Raw genomic sequence first — 25,878 nt, 5'->3', positions numbered from 1 at the left:
TTTTGTAATTATATATATATATATATATATATAATTACAAAATAAAACATTTCTATATACAAAGTGTACACGTTCTAGAATAACCCAGTTATGACTGAGAGACACTACATGCATAAAGCCTGAAACACACCACCACTAAATTATGCAGACTGAAAGCAAAAAAGTCTACATAGCTGAACAACACTGGCTGGGATGCAAACCTGATTAATAATACCTGCAGATACCAAATGTAGTACTTTTATATAGCAGAATATCATTTAATACATACTGTTTTACAGGCTTTCAAACTCCTGTATTTTTTTATAAAAAATTCAATTGTTATTTATGTATTCATTAAAAATAATAAATGTAAAGAAATTATTCTATGAATTAATTACTAATGTTATCAGAATAATTCATGATGTTAGAAAAACACGTAGGTTCAAGAAGTCTGGCTAGAAATGAATAAAAACCCTATAACCCGAGAGCTTTCAAACTAGAAATCAGTTTGCCCCTGAAGAAGAAAGGTCAATCTTTCGAAAGTGCTCGGATTATTAGGTTTTTATTTATCATCAGAATAATGATGCTGAATATACAGTAAGCTTGTTAAACTGATGGGAAAAAATTCTAGTGTAGGTGTGTGAATCATTATATAAATATACATTTATCAATTGTACAACTCACTTTTAAGGCAGAAAATTCAAAGTCCAAATACTCTCTCATAAGTGAGAGATGTAAGAGATGAAAAGTTGTTTCTTCTGGTGTAGAAATTCTGAAACAGATAAAAATGCTTCATAAATACAAGACAAGGAGATGACCTTTAACTTAGTATTAGGAAATATAAAAATCATGAATCACATACGAGTCACAAAATAGCTTTAATATATCACTAACATTCATTCACACACAACTAAGCAAATAACATATTAACACTTCTAAAAAAATGAAAAATCCATTCATATAACATAAAACAACAGACTATGGGCTTTCTAATATAGATAAAAAAAGTAACATTTTAAAGATATTTCATAGACATACAGTATTGGAAATAATTCTAGAAACAGTGATGAAAAAAGGTAGAAAAAGTATGAAAATCAGAGTAAAATCACACACATTCATGAATTAAATTGTAATTGGTTATCATCTAAGAAATCAGAATGTGCCATACCAGCATAAAGTTTATGAAAGTACACACAATTATGCTTTATTCAGTAGAAGTGTGTGTGAATCCAGCCATAGCTCCGAGTACTGAAATACCACATGACAAGCACGTATAAATCAATGTTTTGATTCCATGCAAAAATTGTGGTAATACTTCATGTTTCAATAGGAACTGTATGCAAGACTCTAAAGAGGGTATGTAAAACTGACCCTGTTAATCCTATTTGCCCAGGCATCATTTACTGTGCATGTAATGATGTTTTAGTAACTAACATTCAAAATTTTATCAAGCTACTTTTTGTTTACATTATACCATCTAGTATAGCATAAAATCTTAGCTAATAATCCATATTTTAATAGTATATAAGTTTTAAGATCTAATTTTATAAATCAATATTTAAAAAAATCATGAATTTCCTTTAGTATGACACATTTTCTCTAGGCATCTTCTCTTCTCTATTTTATTCACCACCCCTTCAGTAACTACGAATTAAACCTATATTACTCAATATAAAATCATCATTGTTCAGATAAACCATAATTTTTATAGCCTTCAATTTTGTTTGGTTACACAATCATAAAGTAGAAAATCGGACTCCTCTTGCCACACTCACCTGTCACAACCTCACTTTCAGGATTTGTTAATAGTTCTCTCTCGCACGTTAAATTATACATTATCTTTAACCAATAGAAAGCCAAAATTTTCATCTATCAAATGAAGTATTATATTACGTTGTTTTCTGAACAGAGAGTTGTCAATTTCTCAGGTAGTACAAGCTTCGTTCCCATGGTACAGACAACAACTAGCTTGGATGAATCTGTAACAGCTCTTATCACACAGTTAGAAAGCCAGAAAAATTATGATTGTTAGAGGAAAATGTCTGCTTTTTGCATGTTATTATTTGTTCTTTGGTGCATAATTTAATTAAATAACAATTATTTAGTGCATTACAACCATTAGTATAAAAAATGTAGGGCTAAGTGTCATTGACAATCGATACAAAAAAAAATGAATACTCGGGTAAGTACTTTATTTCTTGTTTTTCATGTCTATTCTTTATTTATTATTATATAAGTTGCTAAAAGTTAGTAGTAGTTAAGGTTAGATTAAGTAAAATAAATAATAATAATATAATAAAAATGTTTCACGAGGCATGCATGAGCAGCTGATGGGTAAAGTAATTTGACAGCGTAATGAAAGTTCCATTACAAGCGATTTACAACTTATAATGGCATAAATAGTAGTTAGACATGTTCAAATGGTGATAAAACAATAAAACTTAATTATAAATAAATGTATACTGTTATGAGTTCAAAGCTACTTAGGATAAACAAATGTAGTTTCATGTTACAATCTGAAGTCATTCTAGAAAGAAAAAAGAGTAATTTAAATTTATTTACATTTTTTTTGGTGGTTTCAAGTTCAGTCAAATTGACCAACCTTGTATAAAGTCAGGGTAGATAAAATAACAAACAAAATATAAAGTTTAACTGAAAATAAACATTTGAAATGTACTTAGGAGGCTTTAGAGATTACACAAATGAAATTTGGGATTTTTAATTTTAATACTAAAATCACTTTACACACGGACTATTCAAAATAAATACTTGATATATTCATAGACAAATCTCTTTTTAATTTATTTAAAATACTTCATTAAAAAATATCACTTTTGGTATGTAAAAGACTTGTAACGTTTACTGAAAGACTACCAAATTTTGTGAAGATATACATACTATATTAAAAGTTAGTAGTATCAAATCTATAAAGACTTTAAATGAGTACAAAGAGGTCACATGGTTGGTTAAATTGACAAAGCCTGTGTTTAGAGTTAATAACAGAAGCAGTTGAGGTACAAATCCAAAGCTCTGCAATGGTGAAAATAAGGATTTCAGGGTATGTTCTTTATGCAAAAAACAGGTGTAAGTACAGATATTGCCAACGTCCTTAGTGTATACACAGCTGTGAGCATTACCTTGAAAATAGTAAGATATATATATTAGTATGAAGTGGTCTCAATGGATGTGTATCTCTTGAAAAACAGTTGCTATGAAGAGGTAACAAACCAAATTGTTCACCAATAATCAATGGCAGTTTGTTCAATGATGGAGAGAAGAACAATACCATAGTCAATGGATCAGTACAAGCTTGGAGCTTCATCTTAGCCAACAGTGTCAGTGATCTAAAAAAAAACTGATGGCATTGTGACTTTTGACAAATACAAGTAGATTCTGATATATCATGCCACCTATTCTGGAATAACTCATTGGGCAGGAATTTATCTTTAAGTAAGACAATGATCTCAAACATAGAAAATGTGGAAAAATGATATCTCTATAGAGTAAAGATATGAATACTAGTGAGATTGTATGGGCTTATGTATACAGTAAGAATGTCCATACATTGATAAATTTTATGGCAGCATGAAAATAAGGTGTAACTCTAAGGGCTCACATAAAAAATAGCAGTGCATTGTACAACTTATTTACTTTTCATTTGTAATTTGTGTGATATGTCTTGCACTATAAATAAATTCACCACATACCTACCATTACTTGTTTGTGACTCCTGTATATGTCTATTGCTTGTGTGTTTCCCTAATTAGTTACATTATGTTATGTTAAGCCTAAGGTACAACTTTTGAAACTTCACAGTTACATTAAATGGAGCTTAGCAGTATTAGCAATAATTTTTTCTATTCCAGCTTCATCTTCAACTATTTATATATTTAGTATTTCAGTCAATTAACTACATGCTGAAAAATGGCTATGACAAACCCATATACAGTCTAGTTATTTAAACTTTTTAAAGGTATTCATACCTATATGCAGTAATAAATGTAACACTGAAATGATTTCCTATTATTAGTTTCTTGTAATACAAAATTCTTCACAAATAGTTAGTTTATAGTCAGATTCTGTATTTTCTAGAATAGTTTTAATCAATCGAAATAATCTAACTTTGAGTATCACAGATTCTTACCTTTGTTGTGACTTTTTACCAGTAAAACGGACTTCTTCTCTTAACAATGAAAAATGTAGCTCATGGGAACATAAACCCAACATGATCTGAACAAAATAAAAAATAAACATTCTTAATAGTAAAGAAAATCATAACTGTATGAATAATATGTCAAAAATTCAACTTAGTGACTTTAGATGACAACAAAAACAAAGTTCTATCAGCATATCCCAAGTAACATTTGCAATGTGTTCTTTTACTTGAATACACTTGGGAAAATTAGAAAAATATCAATAACAAGCTTAAACAAAATTAGAAAATACTAATACAAAATAAACAGTTTTTGAAGTCATCAACATTTGCAACTAAAGTTATACTGGGAAAAAGAGTAAAACTAATCATGTTACAATAACACTTAATTATTCACATTTTCCTGTGCCATTATTTGAAAACCAATTACAGTTTAAAATGATTGCATGTAACATTCTACATTACTACTATGGTAGTAGATCTTGTTATTGTATTATCAGTGAAACAAGAGAAAAATTTCCAATTCTCAAATGCTAAACATAATGTGTAGTTCTCTTAAATATACAATGCTTTCTATCTCAGTGACATGGACTTCATTGTATGGAGTACTTTCTTCACCATTATTTCACTTCTCTTATTTCGACAATTTCACCAAAAAATAGTTTGTTTTTTTTTTTACCCGAATGCTTAACTATAAGCTAACAAAGCATGAACATACCTAGAATGGAAATACTTGTTTAATTATCTACAAAAACAAGACAAGCAAGTTATAACTCATCCTCTAAATATTATACTAACTTTTAGGTCCTACCTGAGGAACAAAAGATACCCAAGATTACTGAACATAAAATGTTACATGTAGTTCATATTTTTGTTTTTTAATTTCCATAAAAACTATAATTCAGTAAAGAACTACCATCCCCAAATGTATTAGTGTCCATACAGTATTTTCATATGTTAATTTTACACTTTCACTAGATAGTTTAACATTATATGATAAGAACATAGCATAGTGACTAGAATTTTCTAGAGAGTATGAACAACATAAAAATTCCAGAGATACTTGACTATTAGTACTAAGTCGTTGATAGATTACTGAATCATTGTTAGCTAATTCAATGCCATCAATTTTGAGTTCCTGTTTGAACGGAGCATTAAAGTACAGAAGGTACCAAATAAGTGACTAATGTTATTTATCCCTATCACCATGGGTATTATTTACTGCTCATGACACAAGGGTTTAGTGTTTCACATTCAAAATTTTATTAAACTACTTTTTGTTTATGTTATACCAATTAGTATAGCATAAAATCTTAACTAATAATCCATATTGTAATTGTATATAAGCTTTAAGTTCTTAATTTCATAAGGCAATATCTTTTAAAAAATCTTGAATTCCCCTAGTGTGACACATGTGACACTTTTTTTCTAGGTATCTTCTCTTCTCAATTTTATCCACCACCCCTCCAGTAACTAAGAAATTAAACCTAAATTACTCACTATAAAATTACCATTGCTCAGACAAACCATAATTTTTATAACCTTCAATTTTGTTTGGTTACACAGCCATCAAGTAAAAAATCAGACTCCTCTTTCCATACCCACCTGTCACATCCTCCCTTTCAGGATTTGTTAATAGTTCTCTCACATGTTTAATTATATATTACCTAAAACCAATAGAAAGTCAAGGTTTTCATCTATCAAATGACGTTATGTTCTAAACAGATAATCATCAATTTCTCAGTTAGTACAGGCTTCTTTCCCATGGAAATGGTAATGACTAGCTTGGATGAATTTGTAAAGGCTCTTGTCTCATAGTTAGAAAGCCAGAAACATTGTGATTGCTAGAGGAAAATGTCTACATTTTGCATGTTATTATTCTATGTTCTTTGATGCATTATTTAATTAAATAAAAAATATTTAATGCACTATTACCATTAGTTTAAAAAAAAGTATGGTAAAGAGTCATCGACAGTCAACAACAACAAAAAAAACGAATACTCAGGTAAGTACTTTATTTCTTGTTTTTCATGTTTATTCTTTATTTATTATTATAAAAGTAACTAAAATGTAAAGATAGAGATCTCTTTAGGTTAGTTAAGGTTAGAGTAGTAAAATAAATAATAATAATATAATAAAAATGTTTCACGAGGCACTATGCGAGCAGCTTGGAGTATCTTGTGAGTAAGGCAATTCAATAGCATAATGTGAGCTGCAGGTTCCCTAAGTGATTTGCAACTTATAATGGCATAAATAGTAGTTAGACACAGCTCAAAGGACAATAAAGAATAAAGATGAAAAAAAAATAAAGTACTTACCCAAGTATCATTTTTATTTGTTGAAGGCTATTGATGACACTTAACCCTACTTTTTTTTATACTAATGATAGTAGTGCATTAAATAATCTATATTTAAATAAATAATGAGGCAAAGAACATAGAATAATAACATGCAAAATGTAGACATTTTCCTCTAGCAATCACAATTTTCTGGCTTTCTAGCTATGAGACAAGAGCCTTTACAAATTCATCCAAGCTAGTCCTTACCTTTCCCATGAGAACGAAAGCTGTACAACAAGTGAAATTGATGATTATCCGTTCAGAACACAATATAATATAATATATCATTTGATAGATTAAAATCTTGGCTTTCTATTGGTTATATAATTAAACGTAAGTGAGAACTATTAAAAATCCTGAAAGAGAGGATGTGACAGGTGGCTGTGGCAAGAGGGGTCTGATTTTCTATTTGATAGCTCAGTTATCAAACAAAATTGAAGGCTATAAAAATTATGGTTTGTCCGAGTAATGACGATTTTATAGGGAGTAATTCAGTTTTAATGTTTTAGTTACTGGAAGGGTAGTGCAGAAAATAGAGAAGAAAAATGTGTCACACTAGTGGAAATTCAAGATTTTTTTAAATATTGCCTTATAGAATTAAGAACTTAAAACTTATATACTATTAAAATATGGATTATTAGCTAAGATTTTATGCTATACTAATTGGTATAACATAAACAATAATTAGTTTAATAAAAGTTTTAATGTAAGACACTAAAATCTTATGTCATACACAATAAAGGATACAAGTGGTGATACAGTTAAAGACACCAGTTGACAACATGTCAATTTACACTGGTTCTACAGCTACCATTGTCAAACCTTTTCTCATAATGAAAGGAGGAAAACAGCCTCCAGAGAAGAAGCACAAAGATAGACCAAGGTGAAAGCAAGAGGTCATAACGTTCTTACTCTGAAAAGCTTCTCTACACACCATGATGTGTGAGTAATAGACATACAAAATGAATGCATATTGAGAACAGACTTCACACACAAAATTAGATGTGACATTAGACTATCTTTAAACAGTTTCATAGTCTATGATCTGTAAAGATGCTACACAATCATTACCACAGAAAAAGTTGGACTTCCAGTAGCAGCAAGGAAATAAACACAAGAGTTGTTGCTTTAATGTTAATTATGGAAGTTTAAGTTAAATGTATCATAATTGTTTTCTGTATGTGCATAACAGAACTGTTCAAGGGAGCAGTGTTGTGGGTTATGTTTCTAATATTTTAATTTTAGACCTTTGTTAGAGGAAGTTTTGATGTCACATGATGAGCATGTAGCTGAATGTCTAGAATTTTCTTGAAAGTATGAAAAAGAAGTTGAAAAATTTAAAACTGCCACCTATATTAGAGTAGGAGCAGTATGTTGCTGATTGATTATTCAATCTATTTTAGTTAGTTCTGTGCCATAAATTTTGAATTTCTGTTTCAACAAAGTACTAAAGTACTGAAAACACAGAATAAATTCAACTGTGAGTACTATTATTTGTTTATGAAGATATGCCTATCACTTGGTTAAATATTGTTAGTTATGTTATAGATTGTGCATCTTGTAGAGCTTTCAGTTGAAGAAAGAAGATACTTTCCTTTTGTTAAGTAGACTAGACCAAGTGGACTTTCCATTATTTTTACCAAGTGATCAAAAAAAACCCACACAATGATAAAAACATTACAATATTTTCACCTGTATAATTACTGCCAAAAATATTTTAAAATATAAAAATAATAAAATTCTTTGTTTAAAACATAAATAGTATTTTACTACAACTGTTGAATATAATAGTGTCTTATGTGATTCAGTTTAAAGTGTTAACAAAAACAAATGTAAATTGTGAAAATCAATAATGATAGTACTTTTACAAAGTCTAAAAACTCAGTTGTTATTGTAATATCCAGCAATTTCCTCCACAGTTTTGTTTGAAAGAGAATAAAAACTGTTAATGATTATTCCTCAAAGGAAAAGAAAATCATCTATATTCATCAGATTAATCTGAAAAACTAAATTTTCTCCTGATAGAAACAAACACAAAAGAAAACAATTCCAAGAAAAACTTTTTCAATCCTTTGAGCATGAATACTGCTAGAAACTGTCAAGTGTTTAGCAAAGATCTCAATAACTGTGAATCAGTCCCTCCCCATTCTTCCTCATTGGAAATCACAAAGATAAAAGTCCAGAAGCTTCTAAGCTTTGGGGGGCATTTCTTGTAAGTGAAAAAAAAATATTTAAACTGTTACAGGTCACTGCATAATTTCTTTGTAACTCCTTTATTAAAATTCACTTCTCTTAAGGTGATTATCATTTGTTTCCAACATAACAAAAATGCCACTAAATAATTTATCTAAGTATACATTTCATTTGCTCATTTACCTTTACTGCATAATGAAATAGTAATTCTTTACTGAAGGGATGACGAAGAAGTTTCTTACCAAATCAGCATCTAAACCATAAAGACAATGTCTTGTATTAGCATCATATCCTGGTTGAGACTTTTCATATCTTATGAAGTCCATAATCTTGTGTTCTCCTTCTCCTGGGGTCTAGAAATATGAGAATAACTAACACAGAAAAATACATATAATAAACAAATATGACTAAAATTAGTTTTATATTACTACAAAACAACTTATAAAATATTTATAGTTTTTTAATTTTCTGCAAAGGTACTTGAGAGCTATCTGTGTTAACTGTCCATAATTTTGAAGACATAGTGAGGTGATGAAGTTGGTGCAAAGAAACATTATGTAGACAGTGACCTTCCATGGATAAGTCAGAATGCACCTGTTTTATAAGTTGACGAACCTAACCAGTTAGCTTAATAGGTGATAGATCACAGGAAACAAAGGAATTCCATGGAACAAATAGATTGGTATTAGAACCATGAAAGGAGGCAGTACAAGCCACATAACATAGCAGGGAATGAATTGAGCAGAGTAGTCAATTCAGGTCTGAATGGGAGTACAGGTGGGAACTGAAAGGGGAGGAAATAGGAGAAAAAGCTAAACAACCTTCCCTGATAGCCGATGTCCTAGGAAGGAAGGCCCAATAACATATGAGGAATGGTAAAGGATGTGGGGAACATTAGAGCATAAATATAGAAATGACAATGACCACATGCCAAGAGGAGGAAGAAATAAATCTTAAGGAAAAGATGGTACAAGGAACACATTGCAATAGGTTCAATGGAAGAACCAGACAGAGAGTGATGGACAACATTGGGATCCCAATCTGGTAGAACAAAGAGACAAGGTGGAGAGACCAGATGAAAGGAATAGAAAAGGAAGGAAATAACTGGGAAGAAGAAGGCTTTCTGAAAGTGAGAGAATGGAAGGTGTTCAACAGAGCAGCCTTATAACAAACAAACAGTTGAAATGGACAAACCCTGATAAAACAACCAGGGGAAGAATTGGGAGAGGTGAGGAACAGAAGGACGGGATGGTTGGAAGCCCATGTGAATGGACCAAAGCCTGGAGGAAAGGTGAATGGTATGGGCAAGAAAAGACTTTACATGAGTGGTGAGTCCCTGAGCTGAGGCAAGGGACAAGACAAAGCCAAACATGAAGACGGAGTTGGTGACACTGAGATGAAATATGTCTAAACATAGTTGACAGAGGAGTTATCAGGACAGATGTAAGGGGCTATTGTTCCCATAAGGGCCAAAGCAGAGGGAACCACATCTGAGCCAGCCAGTATGGGGAAACGAGCAAAACATGACAAGGAGTGGTCTGGATAAGGGAAATGACTCTGGAGAGGAATTTCATTGGAGGGTAGACATATAGATGAAGACACATCCAATCTTTACTGAAAGCTCCTACCCCCAGAGCTGAGGGGTGAGGAACTGGTAACCAAAAGAAAGGAAGTTTGGCATTCCAGTGAGTGGCAAATGCATCTATGTGCAGTGTTCCCGGTTGGGAACACACCCACTAAAATACCTGAGGATGAAGCAACCACTATAAAAGCGAGAGAACCTGGTTAGGATAGTATAAGTGATCGCCCACAAGGTTCATAATTCTGGGAACATAATATACCAGAACCATCATGTCATGGTCGTTAGCCTAGTAGAGAAGATCCAGAGTCTGAAAACACAGAGATCTTGGTTCCCCTTTGCTTGGTGAGAGTGGAATTGTCAGAATGAATCATAACCACCCACCCCTACACGAGTGGGAATAAATGATAGAGAGCCTGATGAACTGCCAAAGGTTCTGTGATGTTGAAATCAAAAGTGGCCCCCTTGACTGATCACTGACCCAAAATATTTTATGAAGTGAGGAAAGTCCTCCAACCCATCAAGGAATCATCTGTGAACAGATGAGACTAGAGAAAAGGCAGAGGAATGGGAACCCCTACCTTGGTCAAATCTCTGTTGAACCACCAAGCAATGTTGGCCCTGATCCCAGGTGGAAGGGAAATGGGATGGTTCAAGGGATCATTGGTGAGAAGCATTCATTGAAGGGAATGCATGTGCGCATGACCCAAGGGAATGAGACCTTCCAAGGAAGTTCACATCTCCAAAAGAGACAGAACCTCCGAGGCAAAGAGAGAAGGAGATGGTAGGGCCTTTGTGACTACCCACTCCAAAACTCAAAGCCGAAGTGGACATGGCTGGTTGCGACTTAGATGGGAATTGAAGAGAACCCCCAGATGAATAAGAAACTGCATGGGAGTAATAAAGGACTTCTACAACTTGATGTGAAACCCTACCCAAGCAGCTTCTCAAAGAGGTAAGCAGGTATAAGTAACTGCCTGGGCATAGGAAGAGGTGAGCAGTAGCCAGTCATTCATGTGATGTTCAGTCTAAAGACCCAACTAGTGAAGATGGTGAGCAAAAGTGTGTGCCACTTGACAAAATACATGTGAAGCTGAAGAAGGACCAAATGACAGAGCCCGAAGCTAGAAGACAAAACCCTTGTGGACAAAACGAAGAAAACGAAATGACAGTGGGACAATTGGATTATGAAAAGAGGCAGCCATCACAACAAACTTGGTCATCCAAAGTCCTGTGGAAAAAAAAAACACCAAAGTGAGAGGTAGGTCTCCATGGTGAAGCAAGAGGCCCCCAGATAGGTATACAGCTGGGACAAATCTACAATGTGCCTCCAATCTCCTACAGATGGAAGTAAAATCCTGATTGATCGGGCACCACCCATTTGATAGCTCTTTAGTGTAGGAGATCTGGAACAGACTCACCAAAATGACTGGACGAGGTATGATCCTGAGGAAGAGGGAAGGAGATCTGGGAGCAGAACTAAAGGCAGAAACCTTCAGATAGAACCCATGGAACTATCAAAAAGTGTAGCCAAAAAGACACACAAACTAAATACCATAGAGAAAGTATTCATTACAATGAACTAACAAAACCTAAAAATTTGTAGTCTACAAAGTACATAAAAATAACAAGCCTGCAAAACTATGAAATTCGACCTAAAAATTAAAACAATAAGCAACACCTAAAATACAAAACCATTAAAGGAACTAAGAAGCTAATACACCCATAAATATCAAACTTATAAGTCCACTCAAAGAGCCAATAAGTCTATGGACATGAAAGTAAAACTTACCCTGAAGAACATGAGAATTAAAAGGAACCCAGTTAACAATAACAAATGTTGACTAAAATATAATCCCCAATTAGATGTGACTAGTAGTAAAGGAAAAGTAACTTGCAAACTAATTAACATAAAAAAATATATAAATAACAAACCAACACACCCACAAAATTGGCCAGAGTTACAATTAACCACACAGTAACTAACATGCAAAACCCACACATGTACCAAAAATTAAACAAAATAAAGTAATAACCAATCTCTAAATGCAAAGATAATCTAAAGTAACTTACATGGTAAAAAAATTATAAAAATCTAACTGACCAAATACTAAGCAGAGAAACATGAAAAACCTAAATCATCGAGTGTGAAAATTAGGTCCATCCACACAAGCTCACATAAACTCACTAAACATGGGTATACCAACTGGGAGTGAGGAATACACACTGAACAATTTACAACAGATCTCCTGGGAAAAAGAACAATACTTAACCCAGCAGATTACCTAGAGGTATGATAACAGGTGGAAAGTGCCATACAAAGAAATTTCCACTCAGTAGTTATACCCTTCCTCTCAAAAAATTGTAACATGAAAGAAGAAATCATTGATCGAATATAAGACACAAACTCTCCGCGAACTAAAGCTTGTGCTTCCCCAGCAAATATCCTCAACCCTGCAACCTAGGGATTCTACTATCAAGGGAAATTCACCATCTGCCATATTAAATCTTGAATTCATATGAACAAATCAGAATTTGGAAAACAGAAATATTTATAAAACAAACAAGTAAAAACAATGGAAATCAAACACAAGAAGTCAAAACTTCAAGTTGAAACTGATATAAATTAGTGATCAAGCACAACCAAATTTTTGTAGTCACATGGAGAGCAAATTAATACACACGTCTATATACTAAAATGCAATCGAGAAAGTGAGGATTGTGCTAGAATAGTAGAGGGACATAAAGGGAGATGGCACAGTATGATTGGTGGAGGGTAATCACATGATCAGTACATTTTGAAATCGTGCTAAAATGAAGGGATATAAAAGACTGGTGTGCTGCTAATGATAAAACTTTTAGCAATGCTTAGAGGGCAAACCAAGGTCAAGATAGCTTTGGGTGAGAAGAGATGATGCCGTTTCGGAATCACAGTCCAACATGCTAACCACTGATACGTACACAGCTCAAAGTCTCTATACCAAATATAAGCATTCTGTTATTTTTAAAAAAAGAAAAAACATTTTCTCTTATAAACATGGGAAAAAATAACTGTTTAACATATTAAAAATATCCATTGAAGTTATGCTACTTCATATACTATAAAGTTTTTTCTTACAATATAAAATCCTCATTTCAAGCCAGAAATAAGCAACATAAATTTGCATGATTAAATTTTGTTGTACAGGTTTTACAATATCATTTAAGTAGACAGTTAGTATTTCTTAAGGATTGAAATATATATATTTATTTATTTAATTATTCCAATTTACTTTTTACATTAAAGTACACATCCAAGTATTATGCCTCATGCTAAGATAAAAGGCATATCTTACACTGTTAAGAACAGCATCTATTAATGAATCCCTAATACAATCATATCAAAAAGTCATTATTCAGAAAGACCAGAACTCATCTGATTTAATTACTCTCTACTAACTAACTTTTGTTGTTCGGATTTTAGCTTCACAATTGTTTATATTGTTTGTATGGTTAAGATCTCTATATCTTGGTTAAAACAAAAATAAAAAGACACATTACTGTCTTTGATGAAGGTACAGTTCTTGCATTAGTAATATGGTCTCCAGTTTTTGTGTTCCATAAGAATATCTCTACTTCCATCAGAAACCTTAAACTCTACCTAGCATGATTGGCAATAGACATGGTATTCTGATTTATTTGATTTTGTAATTACTAAGAACTCTACATTATATTCTGTAATAAACTTTTGTTTGCTTGGATATCACTTAGGTTTCTTTCTTAAAACAGGAGGCATATCTGAGTCACTGTCATTATTAATGTTAATTTAAGGAATAAAAATCTTAATAACCATACTAGCTTGTCAGGCTTTTGAATAAAAACTGTACCTGATATAGTTAGCTATATTATCTGAAATGCCACTGGCTGTTTTGATACAATTCAATACTGTTTAAAGAACTTAAGAAGTTTTTTTTTGCAAATTATTCCTCTAAAAGATATCTATCTATAATCTATCTGTAAAGCTATAATCTAAAGGGTGTACCGGAAGTCTGGGCCTATATGGAAAGTAAATGTTATATTCTTAAAACAAACACATTTCTAATGTCAGTTGTACATATTTCAGGAAAGAAAAGACCCTGATGGCACAGATACCAAGAACTGATATGTGTATGGCTGTTAATGACATGCAATTTGAATAATAAATAAATTAAGAATAAATTGCGTATTTTTCCATATGGGTCCAGACTTCTGGGACACCCTGTACAAAAGCAAACTAAAAATGTTAGTGTTCAAAAAATTATATTACAAAAAATTTCCAACTCGAAATGAATAATTAATAAAAACTGTACTCTTTTTTTATATATATACACAACACTGTCATATTTTAAAGATTAATTTCATAATCAGTCATCCAACTAGTTGGCATCCCTGCTTTAACTTCAACTTTATATATTACTTTTATATCATCTCATATCAAACAGTTTTTTTCTTAAACCAACTTTTAAACCATACGACTAACTATGACAAAATAAAAAACTGCCAACAAAACTGGATATTACATTATTTATTCATTAGGTCAGTTTCTTTCATTTCTAGAGCTCACCATTCTCACCACCCTGCTGGTTCTTAATGAAACATTTTATAAATGTAATCTTATTGGTAACCTAGTTAAATTCTTTTTACAATTTTCACACACCTTTCATTTCTTAATTACTGTATCAAGGTCTTTGAACTTGTAAGGAGGTTAAAACTAAACCTTCACATATTTGCTCATTAGAGATGAAGCTTTAGCAGCAATGTTCAATTCCACAGAACTTACATGAATTAAATTTCTACTATTTCCAAAATCATTGACATCATTTGGATAAAAAGGCAGTCTAAAAATTATAAACAATTTTACACTGAATTATTATTTACAGTGCTTCAAATGGCTAAATATTTTTTTCAGATACATTTTGTAGTTATTTTCTTCTAAAGATAATAATCAGGATACACATAAATTACTTAATAATGAAAGAACCAAATACATGATGTTTATAATTGCAAAAGCATTAACAATGAGAATTTACAAGGGCTCAAACTTCAAGTAAACATATAATGTTCAAGTTTTTCCCACCTCATGACCAGAGAGATATACACGGATCCCTTGCCACCTCTTATCAGTGGAAATCTTCATACTGACAAAATACTTCAGTTGTTTCTGGAGCTTTACCATAAACTCTGTTCCTAAAAAATTTAATATAGATCAGTATAAAAACCAAAAAAATAACCTACAAATTTACCATTTTTAAAAACCAGTATACCACTAGTTGACTATTAACACTTTACCATGTGGCTTATCAAAGTTAAACATGAAACTTACTATCCTTACACTTGATTTATTCTAGTCAAAAACTTTTACATCAAGTTCCACTGAAAATTATGTGTAGCATGATATGTAACTGAAACCACCTTTTGAAATACAAACATATTTAAAAAGTAGCACAATATCTTTATAAGTTAACTGAAAGTGAAAATAAGTTATTCAACTGTAAGTTAATTCAATGCAATATACCGTCCAAGTTGTTATATGTGTAGATATACACATACACACATACATAATATGTGCTTATAATAAAATTATATTTCAGATAGTTTTACTATCTATGGATGATATATGTATTCATTTTTGAAAAATGTATTTCATTAATCTATGTTTCTAATCATATTTCAAAGGTTGAAAAATATGCTAATATGATTTGTCAAATGCCTTTTTTTCCTAAATGAATCAACATTATTCCCACATTAATACAAAACATTGCATAAATGTTTATTTTACTACCATTAAGGTTGCATATACCATTTAAAGGTCAAAAATATTATAATTTATTTTTTGCACATTTTGAATCCTTAACCCCTTTATACTTTCAAAGTCCAGTGCAAAAAAAATCTTAGCTAAACTAAAAACCCTTAAAAAGTATGAAAAATAAAAGGTTTTGCATTTAAATGCCTTCATTTACATTCCATTTCCATGGCAATGTGATCCAAAGATGTTTTTCTTCTTGTTTTGAAGCACTTTTAGCCAATTTGTCTTAATTCCTCTTACTCATCAAAATGCTGCATTCTTTGAAGTAATAGACTACACCAATAACCTTTCATTGATGAGTCAATCACAAAGGTCAAACTCCATGTGTTGAAGAAAGAAAGTGCTTTTACTAATTCCAATAGTCTAACTTGTCATCAAAAGTGTTTATTCCTGTAGTAAATCCTGAATATTTCAGGATGGACAGAAAGCATGGTCCTCATAAACCAAAGAAGAGGAAGTTTCATGGTAAAAGGTTTACCAGAAATAAACAAACGAGTGAAGAGAAGACTGGTAAGCTTATTAACAGTACAAGTGAACCACTTGAGTTGCCACAAGTTGTTAGTACTCATAGTGCAGGTACAAGTGAACCACTTGAGTTGCCACAAGTTGTTAGTACTCATAGTGCAGGTACAAGTTCTGCAACTTCAGCTTCTGACAAGATTCCATAGTGCAAAGTGCTTCTAAGAGAAAATGTGGACATTTGTATGCTTCTGAATATACCCCATCAAAGAAAAGAAAATATTACACAATATTGTATCCAAAGTGGTAATATGTTTGTTGATATGAACATTCTGTCAAAAGTAACGAGTGAATTTTGCCACTGTTCATGTGGGTAAAAGTTGAGCTTAGAAATTATTGATAGAAGTGGACTTGCTGCTACTCTAAACTTTGTGTGCAAAGGAATGAACTGAACATAATGATAAAGTTTGGCTTACAAGTAAAAGAAATGGGAAAGAACTCGTTTGCTACTAACAAGCAAATTATGTATACTATGTCATGCATTGGAAAGGTAGAACTGCCAAAGAATTATTTTGTTGTATTATGAACATGAACCCACCAAGAACTCAGAAGTCTTGGATCAAGCATTTAACATCTGTTGTGAATGCTACTGAAGCAGTTGCTAGTCAAAGCATGAAAAAAGCTGCTGAACACTTGCAAAAAGAAAGATGCCAAAGTTACTGAATCATTTGAGATTGAGATGTGTGATGGTACCTGGCAGAAACAGGGTTATTCTTCCTTACATGGTGTTGTCACTGTTCTTTCAAGTGAATCTGGGAAAGTCTTGACTATGAACCACTTAGTAGGTACTGTCATAACTGCTCTTCAAACAATAACAGGGCTGCAAAAGAGAAAGAGGACAGTTCCACATCTTTAATGGAACCAGTAGGTATAGTGAGGAGATTTCAAAGATCTGAGAAAGAAAGAGACCTCAGATACTCAAGGTAAATCAGCAATGGCAATTGTAAATTCTTCCATACAGTGAAGGAGTCAAGATCATATGGAGACAGAATTGTAGAGATAAAAATTTGTGTGGGGGGCATGTTCAGAAAAGGCCATGAACAGCTTTGCAAAATCTGAAAAAAGATATGAAAGGTAAAAAGCTCAGCAATGGTAAGAGAATAGGGGGTGCTGGCAGATTCACTGATAAGGTTATTGATAGTCTCCAGAAGTGGTATGGGAGAGTGGAATGCAATTTGGGCAACTTGGTACCATAAAATGTCAACCAATATCAAACCTCAGCATCACTTATGAAGATTCTTGGTGTAAATTCCAAAAAGCTATGGCCACCAACTCAGAATATTCACATAAACATTCCATGCCAGAGAATATAATGAAAGCCATCAAGACCATCTATGAAAGATTATCTAGAATGAGATCCTGACAAAATGCTTAGATTGCATCATTCAGAATGCTAGAGTCCCTACACCATGTAATATGGAATTGTTGCCCCAAGAACATCTTTGTCACTGCAAAACGTACAAGATGGGCTGCTACTAATGCTGTTGGTACTTTTAATGATGGAATGCAGTCAAGGAAGAAGGTACTCAAGCTGCTTAACTCTCTCACTACAGGCTTGGTCCCATGGACTGTCTATTATTTTCTCTATTGTATCTATATGCAGGTTTGGTTGATTTGACATACCACATGACACACAAAAAGCGATGTGTAGGTGTGTTTTTTTTAATATTTACTTTTAAATTAACAAATCAAATAATGTATACCACTAAAATTTGGATTATAATCTACAGCTTGATACCAAACTTATTGACATAAATTCATAAAATAGTAGTTCAATAAAATTTGGAATGCAAGTCAACAAACAATCATATGGCCTTTGACCCATGACCCATGGTGATACGATTAATACAGTAAGCGCATCTTCACAAAACTTTGCAGATTATTAGTAAGCATTACAAGGCTTTTGTAAACAAAATATCAGATTTTTGTACTAAGTTTCAAAATTTTTTAAGTAATGTTTTTGTCATGCATTTTTCTTTTTGAATGTTGACTATCCAACATGCAAAAGTGATTTTGATTTTCAAAATAAAAATACTTTATGCGTCAGAAACTTTTCAAATTTCACTTCTGAAATCTTTATAACCTCTAGATAATTATCAAATGTTTTTAAAAAACTTAATATTCTATCTGTTAGTTTCACTATTTGATTTGGTTGATTTGACCAACCTCATAACCACCATAAAAAATTAGGAAAGAGATATAAATTATGCTTTTTTTTTTCTCTAGAGTAACTACAAATTGTAACACGAAAACACAAATGTTTAGGCAAAATAGCTTAAATCTCATAACATTATACATCTATATATATATATTTATTATTTTTATTTTATTGTCCTTTTAGCCGTGCCTGACTAGCATTACAAAAGTTGCAATGATGCACTCAGGTTACCATATCCAAGAATATAAGACTGGCCTTTACAAAGTGACCTACCTATCTTGGCTTCTAGTGGACCAGTATTTTGTAAAATACAGTCACATTTCAGTTATAATACATTACATATGTATTGTCAGGAACTTAACTTTTTAGTTGTATGTAGTAATTCAAGTTTATGGGTGTGTTCGGCTAAGGATTCTTCTACAGTAGGTGTCTATGACTTGTTGGCAATAAATTTGACAATAAACAAAGAGCACGCACTTCACTTGTTTTTGAAATAATATATGTATATATATATATATGAGAAACAAGTTGAACATATGTACAAAATTCTTTAAACTATGGAAATTATACTTGTATCTTAAACACTATACAGTTTTCTTCTTGTCAAAAGTCCACTTAGGACTGTTCAATTGCTTTAGAATTCAGTTGACAATTTAAACTATTTTTTTCTCTATTGCTATCACAATAACATTCGTTTATAGTTCACTTATGTTGTGGTTGAGTTACCGCAATTGTATCCTGTACTTCCAATAATCATATGCTTTCGTACTTCCAATAGTCGTCTGCCTTTTGTCAAAGTCCACTGAGGCAAGTTCAATTATTTTAGGACACCCTTTGACAGGACAACTTATTCTCTTTATCTTGTTTAAAATTGTTAATTTCACTCTAATATATCAACCATTAGACCTTTCACTCCCACAACAGTTAACGTTTTTCTGACTGATCTTCTCTTTCCCCTGACTTTATTTTTCATCCTGTTACACTCATCTGGACACCATTAATTATACATCTATCACTTAGGGTTTCTAAAAATCTCCATAGCCTTGACATCAATGGATTGCAAATACAACGTTTGATCACCTCAACATCAGTGAATTACAAACACAAAATTAATTAATTAATAATACTACCTACACTAAAAAGTCTTTTATATCTGACATAATAAGCATTGTTACTATTTACAAAGAAGTTCTTAAATTTCAGATATTAAAACATAAATCAGTAAATAAAGAAGTATAAAAAACAATTATCTCTCCTAGTTACAAACATTTTACTCAAATTTCACATGTGGAGGATGTAAAATAAATTTTTTTTTCACATTTTATATATGCATGTTGAAATAACAAAAAATCATAAATTACTATATCAATACCACAGAATTCCACTATAATTTATAAAGCTTAGTAACAGCTGCATTTAGGTCTAAAAAAATATGATTTTTTTTTTACTCACTAATGTCTTATCTTACTGCTTGGAATCTAGCATGAAAAGAAAGTTCTCATGCAAATATTTTGCTGAGGCTGAGAAAACCATTAGTGGGGAGCTTTTGACTGGCTATACAAATGTCATTGGGCAAAGTAGGTGTACATAAGCAAGCATTTTCAAAAATGGAAGAGGTAGGCAGGGCCACCTTGGTTGATTCAATAAATATATTAACATCTCAGAAAATAGAAATGATAGGAGGTTCTTATCTTATATCCTAGCTAGTCAATATTGATAATTTTAGTATCTAATTCATAAAAAAACTAGAGACTTTGTATTTGGACATCACAAACATCTAATTTGAACCAATGGTGCATTCAACATACCATGTGACATACAAAAATTTATATTTAGGATTTTTTTTAATATTTACATTTTAATTAAGAAACTAACTAACATATAATACTAAAATTTGAATTATAATGTACAATTTGATACCAAATTTATTGACATACATTAATAAAATAGTAGTTCAATAAAATTTTGAATGTGAGTCTACAAGCATGATGACATGGCCTTTGACCCGTGACCATAAGTAGACACGTCTCGGTAGGAATAACATCAGTGACAGAAGTTTCATCAACAAATTCTTTGCTAATGAAGACAAGAAGAGGTTATCTAAAGCACAAAACAGAGCTCCCATGAAAGGAGTAAGACAGCAACAGATAAGAAAGATCAAAAATGGGATTTGGGGAGTCCAAGAAAGACAAGGAGGGTGAAACTTATCCTCCAGGAGCTTATTAACACACAGAAACATATTAAGGGTATAAGTTACACAATTTGCTGGATGTGGCATACCTTTCTCAACTAGATCAAAACCCTTAAAGTGACAATTTTGCATAAAATTTTCAACACGTTTTTTTCAAAATCTAAAAATTGACATTCTCAAAGTGGTTTTTAACTCGTAACTTCAGATCTGTTGATGCTATAGACTTCACAATTGGCATAAACATGCATTATTAGTGTATCTATAGTGTTTACTTAGTTAAAATTGACAAGAGGTTTCATTTTTATTAAATGACCATTAATGAGTCACTGTAACATATGTCCTACTTAAGGCATACTCATTAGTGTCATAATTTGACCTTGAATTAATTTTCAGAGCTTTCCTTGATTCAGACTAATTCTTCACATCCCATCAAAGTCTGGACCCATTTTTAGGAGAATGTTTGTAGAAGTTATCAGGAACATAAGACATTTCTTTTGTATTTCTTTATTTTTACAATATGCAAATTAGCCACAGTGGTAATGTTACAAAACATGTGCCAGAATATGTCTTTGTACCTATTTCATTATATTTTCTTACAACAAACATAGTATGAAAATATTTTTCTGATAAAAAAAACAAAACCTAGACAACACTACGTAAAGGGTATATGCTGCCTTAATAATGACAACCATGAGGTGAGCACATTTCATTTTAATTACCCTTATCCAAAAGTTAACATTTTCTTAATATGAAAATGTATTTCTAATAGACACTTACCTCTTTTCACAAAAAGCTTTCTTGATTTATACTGCCCTCTATTGACACAAATTGTAGATCACCATTAGCCTTGACACTACTAATTATATCTGCATACTAAGATGTAAATGATCAGGCAGCAACCCTCCACAATAGGAATGCAACATTAACCCTATCGTAACTAGTGCTCTCACTAATCTTGCAGCTGTTAACCACTTCAAGATTGGTCATATCACACCAGAAGTGGGGAGGAAGAGTGGGAAATGTGAGATGACGTAAGTATCTATCAGAAATACATTTTCAGTTTAAAAAAATGTTAACATCCGATAAAATATTTTACCTTCTCACATGAAAAGCTAGAATCCCAAACTGAATAGGTGGAAAGCCAGTGAGAAAATGATCTTCCTTGAGAAAGCATCTAAAGGAAAACCATGAGGTGAGAAGGAACTAAAAATAGTTATGATAGGGGTAGTGTCGCACTCCTATTGGTGGAAGGTTGCTGCATGATTATTTGCATGTTAGTACGTAGATATAAGTGGATTATCAAGGCAAAAATTTGCACTAATAGACGGTAGATTAAATTGAAAAAACTATGTCTATTCAATAAGACTGCCAATCATGAAGTGGATAACAGCTGCAAGATTAGAGGGCACTAGTTATGATAGGGGTAATGTCGCACTCCAATTGATGGAAGGTTGCTGCATGATCATTTGCATCTTAGTATGCAGATATAATTAGTAGTGTCAAGGCAAAAATTTGCACTTACAGAGGGTAGTATAAATTGAAAAAGCTTTCTGTGATAGGAGGTAAGATATTGTAATAGAAATAACATTTCTGATACACAGTTCTTATAAAATAAGGCAATTTAGAAACTGATATAATAATTAGTTCCAATACAGCAATCACAAGACTGAATGTACAATGCTTAAGGAGTAATTGATAACAATCTTATTATAATGGAGCTTGCAATGTATTCGACTAAAACTCAGACCTCGGAAACTACCCCACCAATCATCACCAATTATAACTGGGTAATATTTTTATAACTAAGCAGTGTTTTTATAGCTGAGCAATAAATAAAACAATTGAAATTCCACAAAAATGATATGTTTCAGATTTAACCAATAAAATTTAAAAAAAAAATAAGTTTCAAATATAAAACAATCAAAAAACAAACTTAAAAAATTATTTGTTTTTCTTTAGTAAAAATCTCATGATTGTTGTAAGAGATAAAAGCAAGGCACTTTTATTGATAACTGCATCTACAAAGAAATACTTCAATAAAATCCACTCCATGATGTAATGCTGTGATGGTTGTTCATTTTTTAAACTAAAATTTCAATAAAATCCTTTTTCTCATGGATGGTGAACATTAATGAATGTCAACTATGAGTACATTGTTGTAGAACTGTCAGATAATTCCAGAAATGGCCACAGACCTGTCTTTTGGCCACAGGCCCAATAGCCTTCCTTAGGAACTAGAAGTTGTACCTGCCCAGAGGGAGGGTATTTCTGCTAGTCCTTTTAATAATAATTACATGAACAACAACAATATGTTTTTAATTAAGCAATTATAAAGATCCTGAGAAGATAAAAAAATCAATGTATATGGACAATTTATTAATTTTGTCATTGTTGTTTACTTATATAACAATAAAAATTTTTTAACTAAAATACAGCACTTTGGGAAGTAAAATACTTTAAGGTTTTTCAAAGGACTCTAAAATCAGTGAAAAACTGACATTTTACCATATAATATGAGTATGTTGTGCCAGGTTTGATGATTAGAGACTAATCCATGTAATTCTTACAAAGATTATTAACCTAAGATATGATCATATTTTTTAATTTCCCGATTAAAAGATGTAAACTGTTGTCTGAAAATAAAATCTTATCTGCATGAAGTTGAAGCTCATACATAATATATTTTGGTCTTTACTAATACTAGTTTAACCGTTACCTGCCATGGCCATTTTGTCTTATCGTGAGGGCAAAATCACATTTGTGAATTGAAAAAATTATAGAGAACTTATCTTTTATTGGATTTCAGATTTTATTTTTGTAAATAGTAACATAACATTCAATTGTTTGTACAAAATTGTATTATTTAATGAAGTTTAAGGAGAAATCTAATAAAAAAATTCCCAAAATACATTGGAGGCTATAAATAAGTGCCCTCTAAGAAGAACATTTGTTTTTCAAAATGTTTTTTAAATTTTTCCTTGCACTTCAGTTCTGGTCCTGCCATCTAAGATTGGTATCTAAACCTTTTTCTAGTCTGTTTTCTTCATAAAACAGCGTCTGGGCATGTTAAACCTCAGTTGTAAAACGTTTAGCCAATCCTAGTTGAAGGTGTCAATTTCAGTACCATATTATTCCAATTGCTGTATTTCACGTTTGACAAATCATAGAATGATAAGTAAAACATGTGACAAAACGTTGTTCTCTGAATTTTACAGTATGAATGTGGGTGGGGCTTATTATAGTAACTGCCGTTTTATGTAGAGGTTGTATTTAGTATTGGTCAATAGTACTTTTTTTTATAACCCTTAGAAAACGTACTTCTAGAAAAAAACTGCATGGGATGTATGCGACTTTTATTATTTTTCTATAGTAGTTTATGTCATGCTGTATCGTATATCTATTTATATTAATCATTATATTGAAAAAGTAACTCAAAATAGATACATTTTTTGGAAAGAAGTTGATCCACAATTTTTAGGGTTAAGAGCTATCGAGTGGTGAGTGCAAAGTCTTTACGTGAAATAGGCTTAGCACTTTGAACTGAAAGAGTTTGTGATTTTTCTAAATTAACTCAAAATAGATATATTTTTTAGGAAAGAAGTTGATCCACAATTGTTAGGGTTAAGAGCTATTGAGTGGCGAGTGCAAGGTCTTTACGTGAAATAGGCTTAGCACTTTGAACTGAAAGAGTTTGTGATTTTTTATATTCTTTTGCATTTAAATTAGTAGTTTTAAGTTCAATAATTTAGCATAATTTTATATTTATTTCATAATAATAATAATAAGATTCAGTATTTAGTATGATAAACTTGTGTGATTTGTACGTAATATTACTAGTGCCACATAAGAATTTTCTATTTTCCTTCTTACTATGTTTACTTTGTAGTAAGACCCACACTTCTGTTATTGTTGCTTTAGAATTAAAACAGTCTAACTGATATATATAAAGTTTATTCTGATATTTTGCAAATGGTTTCAAACTCGGTGTACAAGTGACAACAATAAAACCCATATGATGGTTGTGAAACAGACTAAATACATTCATCTCAATAATACAGGGAAAGCTACGACATTCTCAAAGTTGGGGTCTCAATACACTGAAGAGCTTAAGTTTTTAATTCCAACATAAATCTTGCCTATAATGAGAGGAGTGTGACCAGAACTAATATTTTAAGTGCTGTAAAGTAATTTTCTTTGTAGTTTATGGTGTCTGCATCATATGGTAATCTTTTCTAACAGGATGTATCAACTAGGGTCAGGTGGTGTTTTTCAAACCACCTGTACTTTAAATTATTACATACATCGCTAGTAGTGGCAATTAGTTTGTCTGAATAGTGAAACAACATACAAGGACATATGCTGAAATAAACTTGTTTGAAAGTTCAAAGAAATGATATTCAAGTGCCAAAAAGCTTTCTTACTATCATATCTACTGCAATGTTGAAATGCGCCTGCGCTAGACTGAACAAGAGTGACCACCAACAGGCATGATACTTTACGGCAAATGTAAAAATTTCACGCTGCTAACCTCAAAATTTATTCGGCACAATAAATAAAAGTACAGCTGCAATGAAACATAAACATAAACTTGAAATAAAAATACATTTATGAAAAAAATTAAAATGTTTTTTTATGTACATATATAAACATGAAATCCTAGTTAAAATTAAAAATACTCATTTATTGTTTAGGTTTACTTGGAAATATTATTTTGGGTCTTGTATATTACTTGAAACCATAAGGAAAGTATGTGATTATTAAAAAATTAAAATTAGATAAAATTTGCATTTTATGGATGATAGAATCTACTAAAACAAAAAAGTAATAAGTTCAAATCTGGAACAAATATAAATATCGTAATCATTTCTTATAAATACCATTTCCTAATATAATTTTCCAAAATATTAAAGATTATAATGCAAAAAACTAAATTTATCAAAAGT

The 25,878-nt window shown here is 31.6% G+C and overlaps 1 protein-coding gene across 1 annotated transcript in view; it reads right to left on the bottom strand.

Annotated features, from left to right (window-relative positions):
- Positions 1-25,878, bottom strand: part of LOC106471935 (5'-3' exoribonuclease 1-like) — a gene marked incomplete at its 3' end in the record, with an annotated part of 68,154 nt that overhangs the window by 35,172 nt on the left and 7,104 nt on the right. Inside the window, exons 3-6 of the mRNA XM_013932558.2 lie at positions 15,339-15,448; positions 8,907-9,017; positions 4,124-4,209; positions 664-751 (exon numbers count right to left, since the gene is read on the bottom strand). Coding sequence (XP_013788012.2) covers positions 664-751; positions 4,124-4,209; positions 8,907-9,017; positions 15,339-15,448 — 395 coding nt within the window. The remainder of the gene's footprint in view (positions 1-663; positions 752-4,123; positions 4,210-8,906; positions 9,018-15,338; positions 15,449-25,878) is intronic.

This window comes from Limulus polyphemus, unplaced genomic scaffold, assembly GCF_000517525.1.
Source record: "Limulus polyphemus unplaced genomic scaffold, Limulus_polyphemus-2.1.2 Scaffold4973, whole genome shotgun sequence".
NCBI classification, from domain to species: domain Eukaryota; kingdom Metazoa; phylum Arthropoda; class Merostomata; order Xiphosura; family Limulidae; genus Limulus; species Limulus polyphemus.
The sequence above is the reverse complement of the archived record's forward strand: the minus strand, read 5'-3'. Positions and strand labels throughout refer to the sequence as shown.